This window comes from Rhododendron vialii, chromosome 5a (genome assembly GCF_030253575.1).
Source record: "Rhododendron vialii isolate Sample 1 chromosome 5a, ASM3025357v1".
NCBI lineage: Eukaryota > Viridiplantae > Streptophyta > Magnoliopsida > Ericales > Ericaceae > Rhododendron > Rhododendron vialii.
Genome location: NC_080561.1, coordinates 24,290,626 through 24,302,883, shown reverse-complemented (window position 1 = coordinate 24,302,883; position 12,258 = coordinate 24,290,626). Strand labels below are relative to the sequence as shown.

Here is a 12,258-nt window from a genome sequence, read left to right as displayed (position 1 = left end):
AATAGGCAGTACCAGCTCTGGTCAGACTAATGAAATTCAACACCATACAATAGACATAGCCAAAAAAACTCTTTGCCCTCCTAGCTTTTGGAGTTGACAAGAGAAAAACACCAACCAAATGCAAATATCATGACAATACTCTCCAAATTCATCCATGTGCAACCACCAATCTATCCTGCAACCCGAATAAGTAATAATATCAATAAAATAAAAAATAGGCAAGAACAATTAAAGAAATAAACTTAGATGTACCACAAACACTTACACTCATCGTCAACGTCATCAAAAAACTTTATGAACTGTACCCAAGTAAGTTCATATGTTGTGTCTATCTATGAACTGTACCCAAGTAAGTTCCTAGAGGAGGGGACCATTGCACAAAACTTTCCGTCCAAGTAAAGCGACAAGAAAGTGCTTTGGATTGTTATCTTCCACCCATTTTGAAAGATCAAGACAAATCCCATACAACTTGCCCAAATGATACTTGAATGAGTCTTCGGTTCTTGCGACCCAAGATCATTAACCATCTTTAGAGCCGTCTTCTGTCTTTCATCTTTCAACCCCTTTGAGCTACCAAACTTGTTCAAGTTTTCCTCTACGTGACGGAGATACCATGAATTACTATCCCCGCCAAAATGTTAAGATTTATTGGTAGGTAGGAACTGTCAATCCAAAGATTGACTGGCCTTCTTAGCTGGGCCCTTTTCAAAAGGGAATATTTCATACTCCACAGTTATATACAAACATAAGTGCTCTTCGTGATTCAGAAGGGTAGTCTGTGTGAAAACCAAATGTACTTTTTGAGTAATATGTACAACCTCGGAGAATGGTATTCCAGCAGCAAGCAGCAGAAGAAGCAACAACAAGTAGTAGCAAACAACATTAGCAGCCATGGCACGCAAACACTACTCTGATCAACAGCAGCCACACATCAACTTACAATCAAAACAAAATGTAATTGAACTATACAATCCACTACTGCAAAGAACTTCAAGTGCTGATTTCTAACTCTCACAAGTGCTGATTCTTGTGCTGGTGCTACTTTTTGACAGTGCTTCGAATTACATACATGTTGAGCAGGTTATATGACTGAAATACAACAATCTTAGGTAGGTGAGACACAACCATTATAATATGACAAGGTCCCAATCCATTATATTCAATAAAATCCAACGTTAGAGGCAACAACAGTTACGTTACATTAAAATCCAAAGTACCGCATACCTAAAAAATTGAAAAGGTTCAACGAAAGTACCTAAAGGTTGGATTACATTCTCAACGCTCACCCAGGCAATGGAGACTTGCATGTGCTTCGATTGTGTCCAGGCTCATGGCAAAGCCCACAAAAAATAGTTTGTTTTTCTTGGAATTGTGACTCAATCCTCTTTTTCTTTGGCCTTCCAGCAGGTCGCTTTGTAGCAGGAGGTCGAAGCGCTTACATGGCTATGGAAGAAGAGGTGGCTATGTCAAGGTCTTCACAACCGTACTGAATCTCAGGAACTTGTGGGACGATGTCAGTCGAATAAGGCATGTCATGCAAAGGAATGGGAGACATTACGGTTGTGTAAATAAGAAGTCGTGCCTCGACCTTATAGAAAGGATCCACAAGGTTATATATATTGTACGACGAACCTTGTATTGCACGCACCGCATGCTTGCAAGGGATGCCTTTCATCTGCCAACGCACACAACTGCAGTAAAAGGGATGGAGCTTGACTGCATGAGATTTCCAGTCGGATGCAGACACGATGAACTCTGTGGGAGAAGTGGGTCAAGAAGTGAGACCTCGAGATTTTTCCTGAGATTCCTTAATCATTTTGTCTATATTACGACCAACCGGCAAGGGATGCCATTTACCCACCTCCATCTTATGCCTATATAACATGTCAGTGGTGATGGTGACGTGCCCCTTCATGAATTGGATGATGTCCAAGTCTCTCAATTTCAATATCCAATTGTTGAAGCTTTCGGCAATGTTGGTGTACAATTTGTCCCACCTCCGATACGAAAATCGCGCATTCGACCAGTGTTGTGGACCATTTTCTTCAACCCACTTCGACAACTCAGGTGATAGCCCAAACAATTTCGTCAAGTACACCCCATATAGCCGCTCATCACATGCATAGGCAATTTTTGTGAAAAGATGCAATGTCGTCTTCTTGGGGTTCCCCTTCATTCCTTTTTCGGTGGCAAACTTGCTAAAATTTTCCTTCACGTGGCGAACACACCATGCATTGCATTCCTCACCAAACAATTCCTTAACTACCCTCAACAACCCAGGATTACGGTCTATCACAACCACAACTTCCTTTCCGGCAACAATTTCCTTCAAGTTATGCATGAACCATAACCAATCCGTGTAGTTCTCTGATGATACAATAGCATATGCAAGAGGGTACAATTGATCATTCGCATCATAAGCAACTGCAGACAAACAACTACCGCGATATGGACCAGTCAAAAAACATGCATCAATAAACAACATCGGGTGACATCCCCCCAAGAACCCCGTAATGCTGCAACCATAAGCGACAAAAAGTTGCTTGAACTTACCATCCTCAGAAGAACTCCAAACTGCCTTCGTGTTGGGAATTGATTCTATAAGACATTGACACATCCACGGCACTAAGTGATACGTCATGGATACCGGCCCACTTATCAACTCACGGGCACATTCCCTAGTCCTCCATCCTTGCAAGTAAGTTAGGGGAGTATGGAACGCAAGCTCGAAGTCCTTGCATATGCTCCTGGGGAGGAAATTGGGCTGCCCTGCTATTTTGTCCATGAATATCATACCCATCTCTTTTGCCCGAATCCTTGGCTTGAAATTAGTGTTGTCCTGTGCAGTGTGGCAATGTTCATTCTTCATATTGATGACTCTAATGAGTTCAGACTTACCTTGTGCCCTAGCTGTTAACTTCCATGAACAACCATCAACCACACAAGCTAACCTATAATAATGATGACTATTGTCCAAATACTTGAAAGTGAACTTGTTTTTTTTTTTTTTGATCCGCGAAAGTGAACTTGTTCAATGCTACAAAAAGAATAACAGCCTTCTTGAATAGCCTATGGTTGTCAAACAACTGGCCATCACCACTTAGAATGTCTTCACCTCGCCGTTGCGAGTGCGGCACCAAACCCATTTCATGGCAAATAGTCAAACTATCTTTGGTAGTCGAAGAAGGTTCTCCTTCGGCAGTGGATGGACTGCTATTCAACAGGTTCGACTCCCTACAAAAAAAAAAACGTCTTAGTAGAACACTTAACTAGGGAACTTATCAAGTAAATCATTAAGGAGAGCAATTGCCATACATGTTATGCAAAAATCAAGTCAATTAATGAAAAAGTATAAAACAGTAACCTCTTCTTCAAAACCATATGTTACCCATGTGTAACCTCTTCAAAAGAATATCACTTTTCACGTAAACACAAACATGCAGAATCCTCATATATGTATATGTGTGTGTGTTATATTTAAAAAAAAAATACAACAGTTATACCTGCTACTTATGTTACATTGTCTTGGTGTGTTCACAAGGGTCTCTTCTTCCACAAATATGCCAACCTCATCCTCATTCAAACAGAACATCATAGAAACACCATCTGCATCCCTCATACGCAAATGCTTCGACTTGTCCTTGCTTGTACTATAAAATAATGACTTCCCATCGGAGCTCATATCCATGCGCGAGCAAACTTTCACGACTAACTCCTCAAACGGTATGCCTTCTTCAATGATTGTGGCTTCGGATACACCACCCATATACTTCCCCAAGCTACCATCCGCATTTGCCATGCGCTCACCACCCGAATAACAAAAACACATCAACTTCCGAGGAGTCGTCGACATGGCTGCACAACATCAACTACATATATAAGCATTACGCAATTCATACCCAATTACATGATACAAGGGATGTTCAATTGTCCGATGAGTCCAATAAAACATGTAACCCTTTACACTACACCCACAACACTTGTTTGGATGAGGTAATTTGTAAATCACACAGGACAACAGTAGGAAGTCAAATCAAATATTTGTATGAAGCAACTACAATGCTATGCAAAAACCACATCATTTAATCTTTCTAGATTAAGCCACTAAACTCTTGAATACCATATGTTACACACCATCTATAAATCATTTGGGATTAAGAGGATAAGTAAAAGGGACAATTACGGGTGAGAGGCGGTTTAATGCAAATTTTACATTTTAATACTAATCCTATTACACAGCACCCACAAATTTAATGTTCATGAACAACACATTAAAGATGGTCTAATAAAGCTATGTTGGTCCTCATATGGAGAAGTAATCTAGTAGACAACTCTTGTAGTAGACATTTAAAAAAGCAGACATACCACCACAGTTTCATTATCAATATCGATTTGCATGTGTGCACAAAAGAGGAGGATAAAGATAAATGCTTAAACCGAAAGAAGACCTTTGCCTTAGATACAAGGTTTGAAAACCCGAAGCGCATTCGCTCTTGGATCATACTGGCAAAGTTTCCACCAGGGGGTTAGCCTCGTGGTCATAATACGCCTTTTGGAGACGTTTTACCTGAAACACTTAAGAACCTACCTTACGAGTATAATTGAGTAAAAACGACAAGTTATAACTAAGAACACTACTCACTAGGGGACTTAAGCACCAAATTTATCTACAATCTTAGGTGCTTATCAATAAACTGCATAAACTTAGTAGGTTATTAACGATACAATCTATGCCCTAGCATCCGCTCCTTCATTCCTGGCAAGGTCTTCCCTTGCAATTGGTTGCAGATATATGCATAGGGCAAAGGAGTGAATAGCTTTACCTTTTAACCAAATCAATGACCATACTCATAAACCAGATCCCAATAGACTGATTTTCACCTCTCTACAACACAATTACATACTATAATTAACAAAGAGCATTGAAAAGATTCTAGCAATTAATACTCAACATGGCTTTATCTAGTCAAAGCATGACAAAACTCACAATGTTGAACAATTCTCGTACGGGACATGGAAACCATAAACCGACCCGACCATGGAAAACAACCAAAAAACCATATGAACTCATGGTTGTAGGTCAACTGTACATATGGACCACCTAATCACACCTAATCATACAGTTCAAAATTCTAAACCGACCTTGGAAACCATAACCTCTGTCCAGATCAAAACCAAAACACACATGGTTACACGATATCTGTATCAGTACAAACCCACTTGGCAAACAACTATATGAACTAAATACGGAGTACGAAACAACCAAATCAAACAAAGTGACCTAAATATGGACTTATACAAATGACTACACAGTAAAATCACCAATGTAGTATCTGTCAAACCTTCATTCAGGGTTCACACAAACACAACAATATTGGTCGAAATCTGTAAAACAACCAAAAAATCATCTCAACTGGCTGAACATTACAGTGAGAGGGAGATAGAACGGTATAGATAGTGAGGAGAGAGAACAGAATGCCAAAGAGAGAGGAGAGCGCAGAGAGAGAGACAGAGAGAGGGAATACCTTCGGAAGGGCAGAACAAAACTATGTGTGTGTGTGCGAGAGAGAGAGAGAGAGAGAGAGAGAGAGAGGCACATACCAGTTCGACACAGACACAAATCGAGAGGGAATCATGCTCCTGCTACACACACACACACACACACACACACACACACAGAGGGAGACGAGAGGAATTGAAGAGGGGGGAGGGGGGAATGAGGGAGTTAGGGTTTTAAAATGTATATAAAGGAGGGTAAAATAGACATTTTAAGTTCCCACACCATGTATTGGTGAATATTATCCCTTTTGCCATGGCAGGGGTACTATTGAAACTGGAGCCCATGGTTTGGGAAATAACTCCGGTCCACGCCACTGACCGGTCATTTTCCCTTCCTTGTTTATTAAATAAATGTAATACGAATTGGAGAACAATTTGGCTTGTAATAACTTTATTTTCTTTTTTATTTAATAAATATTAAATTTTGTATAAAACCTATTAAATTAATGGTTTCAAAAATCGGGCGTTATAAATCGTATCAAGTCAAAGATAACGGCAACCTCTAGAAGAATCTGTCGTTTCAATAGTAGCTTTGTTTAATTCTCCTAAGTTAATTTCAAGTTCAAATAATTATAATGAAATTAATCTTTCACTGTTATTTCAATAAAATGTTCTTTATTTTGAGAAATTATTTTGGAATTTTTGTAATAATGTGTCCAAAAATCAAGGCGTTAGATAATGAGTCTTGGAATGACACTAGTAATTTTGGCGTGATAAAGAAATATAATGACAATTCCTTTATATTTTTAGTGAATTGACAATTTCTTTATTAAGATAAATAATAATTTCATTTGGAATGATCATTCTATCATTTAATAGTGAACCAAACATAGAAATAAGTATGCCATTGGAATGACCATTTCATTCCAACTTTTATTTTATCAAACCAAACATACCCTTAGTATTGTGAATCAAACGGGGCCTTAGTAATAGACCCCACAAAAATGTGTGATATTGTGGTGCGTTGGGACGTCATGTGGCGATACTCCAAGACCACCTCATAATTTTTTAGAATTGTGGGCTCTTCGTGGCGTGGATGTGTAGTGGTCATTGTGCTCCAAAAGCGCTTAATAATTTTTCGTAAGTGGCTTCTTTTTCACCGGAAAGATTGGATTGACTGATTTTTTGCGAGGCAACTCATTTTAAAAAAAAAATTTATTGAACAGCTTGGATTTCTTGTATGGAACCCGTAGTGAACCCTATGTAGAAGGGTTCATCTTTATAACAATACTAGGTTTCTCGCCTTCGTGCCCGTGAGTTGTTTTTTCTTGCATAAATTGCCATGATATGAAATAACTAAATTGGACTAATTGGAGGGCAGAACTAATGGGAAACCAAATTGTCAATTGACTCAAATTTTTAAAAAATTAAGGCTAAACTTAAATTGTCTCTGTTGCAGACTTTACATAGCATTTGAATTCCCAAGTCCATTCTTTATTCACGTCACTGTAGAATCTGAGCATGCATATTCAAATAATAAGATCTCTCCCAAACTTGATGCCCCAAATGGAAAACACTCTTATATTTTCAAGTCTAACAAAGAACACAACCAAATAGCAAATTGTAAGCAACACATCGGGAAAATTAATAGGGACGGAAGGAGTAGCAAACAAAAATTCGTCATCTTGACAAGAAGTCAAAAGCTTGCGCACTACATTGCCCACTATTATGTTCAAAGATTGCCCATTAGTAGTAAAAGTTTCGTATTGCCCACTATCATCTTCAAATGGATAATATAACTCCTTAAATACGTACAAATCTGCTTACTGCAGATACATCATCAGCTGAAAATAAGAGCTTCATTATTTTCCCAAAAAGTTCTAAGATTAGCCCTTAGACAAGAACTCAAAAGCAGTAGCAATTGATCAGTATTCACTATTTAGAAGTAGTCATAAACTCTCTCACTGTTCGAGTATCCATGCTGCAGCCCCTATGTGTGGTATTGGTGGCTGGCGTTGGGCTGCCTCCAGCTGCAGAGGTTCGTGAGCATCAATTGGGTCAGAGATTGACTTCACAGCGAAAATACACCAGTTGATTCCTCCATAGCGATACATGTAGGCCTCAAACTGACGCAACCCTTTTTTGGGCGGGATAGCTTTTCAATCAATGCTATTGGCAGATTTCCCTATGTATTTGTTTGGATTAGTGGTAGTTAGTGTATGTGCTGTAAATATTGAGGGAAGATGGATTAGATTTTTGGTAGCTTACGCTCGCTGCATGTTGGGCGAGTTCTGTTACAGTAACATCATACAGAGCTTCTGCTTTTTTTGTGAATACAGTTGCAATAACTGATGAAACAATAACTAAGCCTGTTTCATCAGTTATTTGGATATTAAATTTGGTCCTGCATTTTGAAGAATAGTGTAAGTTTTTTTGCTATAATTAATTGAAGTGTAGCTGAAAACATGTACCTGGGAAGTGTCGCTACTTTTTGAGTGCAATAGTCGCACCAGAAGTCACCATTTCCATATGCATTTGTGCTCTTATTGCAGATCGAACAGGCGAAGCATATGAATTTTTGGTTGAAGTCAGCAACGTCAATGATACCTTGTACATTTACATACTCAACCTGAATCAAAGATAAGAAGCGGAGGAATAAATAATTGGATCATTATGTTGCAGAAAAATAAAGTAATTACTAATTAACTTATACTGTGCTGCATTTGTTTATGAGGAAGTAACTTAATTGCTATGGTTAGTTATCTAACCTTGTGATCTGATGTCGGTAAGTTCACTATTTTGACAATTCTGAGTTTGTTGCTTGTTGAGTGAGCATTTATGTGCTGGCAACTGTTGGCTGTGGTAGTTCTCTGATTTTGGAGATATTTGCGAAGCACCTATAAAAATTGGATGCATGTTTAAAGACAAAGTATGTCGTCGTGCTCGCATAAGGATTTTGTGCCCGTGAGTTTGTTTTTACTGAAATAATTGGATGGTAGAACTGTGTGCAAAAGTTATTTACAGAAATTTACAAGAGATTAACAATCCCAAAGTTTAGAAGCAAATTGTCTGAATCAAAAGGTTTCTCTGGAGAATGAGCAGTGCAAGTCTTTAGAAATTTACCAATTGAGAAGTTGTGAAGCCTCTGCAGGTGCAAATAAGAAATCAAGATAAGCAGACAAATAACAACGAACGCAATTTACAAAGGGCAAAAACAATAGAAAAGAACCACAAGATTAATATTCAAAGACAATTTCTATAACTAATCTTCTTATTGACAACTAATTCCATCTCCACATGTGTGTAAATTGGGAAGTCTGAAACAGTAGACTCCAAGCTGATGCGTTGTCAAGACATCCAACAGAACATATGGAAAAAGTTCCAAAAAGACATAGTTGTTGTGCAATGTAAAGAAAATGCCAGCATGACTATAGTATTAAGACGGGTTAGATGACTGGGAAATCAAGAGTCAAACTGTCCAAAATGACAGTTGATTGTCTGGTTGTCTCCATTGTCAAATTCCCAGGGCATTTGAAAACTGCGAGGAGAAATGCCTGCGCAATTTTCTCAGTTTGATAACAGAAAGTATGAATGTTATTGTAGGATGATTTTGGAAAGTGGTAAATCTTCAAAGCTTCATTTTGAAGCAAAGTCCAAATGGGTATTCCCTTAACCTAGTAGTTCGATGTATGTCGCCAAGTCAGAGAGTCCCACTGGAAAGCATCCATGGGACGATAGCTAAATCTTTTATTAGTATTGTCAATTGGACTTTCTACCAGGAAATTTGACATCTCAACAAATCGATTCAAATGTGTAACTGAAATTCATACGAAGATACTTGACGCCAAGTTAAACACAAAAGAGTAGCTCTCTCATGTAAAAACCACCACAACCACCCAAAAAGATAAATTCAGAATTCACAAATTCAAATGCATACACAACCAAATCAAAAATAAGAGAATGGAAACACTCAATGTAGCCAAAAACGTAAGCAGTTGAAATAGTAGCTACTTTGATTATTGTGCTTTCAAATGAATCTTTATCATCAATTTTTTGTATTGTATGCACAACCTTCTTGTTGGAAGAATCTTGTATTTTTCTAACCATACAAAGCAAACCATTCAAACATTTCAACAAACATGTAAAGTGCTATGGCTACATAGCTACATTTAGAAAAGGGATAGCAAAAGTTTCTTGTGGGAAGAATCTTGTATTTTTCTGACCATGCAAAGAAAACCATTCGAACATTTCATCAAACATGTAAAGTGCTGCTACTACATAACTACATTCACTTTGTGGAAAAGAGATAGCAAAAGTGTGATAGAGCTGGTCTAATATTATTTTGCATTCTCATTCACCTCTTTTCTTTTTTTTTAATCTTTATCGGCCAAATCGCCCACCAATGGACTCCAAACCAGCCTTCTAAAACACCAGCATGGTGAACTACACTTGATGTCGTTCCAGAAAGCACATCACCATCGAAAACATGATTAGGGGGAAACATTCGCTGAACTACGTAGAACCGTTCAATCAACTGAGTACCAGAAATCACATATAATAGACTTTCTATACCCTTCACCGTAGCTACCAAATTGGCTCAAAATCCCCAATTCCAGCTAACCCTAACCCTAATTCGAATTCCAAACAATCGAATGTACAAGTTCTAAACAATCGATTTCAGTTTAGCCACAACCCTAATCTGAAAAAAATTGGAACAATGGAGAGAGAGAGAGAGAGAGAGAGAGAGAGAGAGAGAGACCTTGTCGGCGGAGGGAAGGCGCTAACGGAGGCTCTAAATAGAGCTTCGGTTGACGAGAGGGCGAGAAAGGCTCGAACCGCTGGTAATACACAAAATCCACTCCAATCACAACTCATTCCACAAAAAATCAAGCAAAACGAAAGGAAAAAATTACCTTTACCGAGCTCGAATCTTGGATCTACATCGCCCAAACCGCACAGAATGGCATCGTGATGAAGAATCACTCAGAGAGAGAGAGAGAGCAAAATTTATGTCGTTCCCGTTTTCAAGACTTTGCACGTGGTTCCATCTGCTCCACGAGGAAAATAAATGGCTGAGATGAGAACAACACTTTTTCTGTGGCTTTGACATAAATACCCGTGAAGGCAAGCTTACAACCCCTCCAAGTGAGGGGTTTAATTGGAAAAATTGGACCAAATGTTCTCAACCCTTTCAACGTTCTTTTATTACAAGGTTAGATACAAGGTGGTTTTGACTTTTCACACTCCCGCTCAAAAAACATCATTGTTAGCTTATCAAATCTGAGCTGTTAATAGACAAACGGTTCCAAATTGTTAATCATTGGATGAAAGCTGCGTGGGATGAATTTTATTAGTTTATAATCTTATCTCTTCTAGAATCTGTATTGACGAAAAAAGAATTTTTGAGAGAGACAGAACGTTATGCAGTGCCATCCGAAAATGGAGAAGAGGAATTCTCTTTAGCTTTTCCTAAATTAGACAAATAAACTAAATTTAGTTAAAGTTGCACCGAGATCTTTTTGTTGATCGAAAAAGAAAAGATTTACGTGGAGTCCACTTCACAGTCCACCGCACGCATACGTGGGATCCACTCCGGACCCCACAGAAATAAAAAATACCCATAAATTTAAAAATAGTTTTTATGATCCTTACGAATTCAGAAAACATACCTATAGATATGCAAATGCGATTAAGCTAATTTTTTACAAGGTCTGATAAAAAAAAATTAAAATTGGATATTTCTTTTTGTATTTTTGTGGGTTCCGGGCTCCACGTAGGCGTCTGGTGGACTTGTGCAATGAACGTAGCATTTTTGGGATTTTAGGAAATTCTATGTACAGTGAAACCGTATCCCGTAATTAAAAATCAATGGTCTAGATGATTTGGACCATTGAATCATTGATTTTCAAATTTGAGATAATTTCAAAGTTATCTTTCTCAGTACGTAGCACTCCTTAGCTGGGATTTGAAACACACCTGGTGATCAGGCATGACAGCTCAGCCATCGGTGACACATCCTTCTAAGGGCATGTACACCAACTTAGGTATACCTGCTCTTTTAGCAATTTTGGCTAGAAAAGACACAAAAGTAAGCTTGCACCAGCCTAGGTAAACCCATATGTATTTTACATTTGTGGAAAAACCTTTCCAAATTTAACGAGGTACTGTTCATCGGTACCCAATTTTTTATTCCTCTTTCTCTCTCCCTCTCCCCCCAACCGAAGAACACCTCTGCAAGAACAATCTTGATGGCGAAGATTTGGGTCAGCGGTGACGGCGGAGGTCGGCGACGGCAGAGGTCTGCAACGAATAAAGGCTAGGGTCCGGCGATGACGAAGATCTCGATCTCGACGGCAACTCGATCTTGAAGGCGATCTCGACCTCATCGGGTGACCTCGATCTTGACAGCGATCTGAACCTCACCGGGCGACCTCGATCTTGACAGCAACCTCGACCTCGATCTCAACCGGCGACCATGGAGGTGTGCAATATACATGTTATATACAGTACATATGAACGTATTTATATATATACACACATATATACATATATATATGTAAATATATACTGCAATTTTATTTTTTGCTATAATTTAATGTAATTTAATGGATAGAGAGAAAATTACGAAGAGGCTATTGTGAAGTGGAAGAAAAAATGGATAGGTAAAGTAAAAATTGTACTTTTGGTAGGTATTTTACCTTTGCTTGATGTACATGCTCTAAACAACTTTACTTTTTTTTCTTAATAAGAAAGAAAACA

At 38.5% G+C, this 12,258-nt stretch overlaps 2 protein-coding genes across 2 annotated transcripts; both read right to left on the bottom strand.

The window, feature by feature from the left end:
- Nucleotides 1-1,771: 1,771 nt before the first annotated feature.
- LOC131327695 (uncharacterized) lies at nt 1,772-3,799 on the bottom strand. Its single transcript, XM_058360837.1, has 3 exons — nt 3,504-3,799; nt 3,028-3,234; nt 1,772-2,951 (listed from the first exon to the last, which is right to left on the bottom strand). Exons 1-3 carry the CDS (start codon nt 3,797-3,799, stop codon nt 1,772-1,774), a joined length of 1,683 nt encoding a protein of 560 aa, XP_058216820.1.
- A 3,405-nt stretch (nt 3,800-7,204) lies between these two features.
- LOC131327694 (uncharacterized) lies at nt 7,205-11,885 on the bottom strand. The gene is made up of 9 exons (XM_058360836.1): nt 11,729-11,885; nt 11,550-11,642; nt 10,413-10,481; nt 10,259-10,337; nt 8,623-8,644; nt 8,268-8,396; nt 7,971-8,128; nt 7,768-7,903; nt 7,205-7,684 (listed from the first exon to the last, which is right to left on the bottom strand). The coding sequence occupies exons 1-9, from the start codon at nt 11,883-11,885 to the stop codon at nt 7,571-7,573; spliced, it is 957 nt and encodes a 318-aa protein (XP_058216819.1). The 3' UTR covers nt 7,205-7,570.
- Nucleotides 11,886-12,258: the final 373 nt, after the last annotated feature.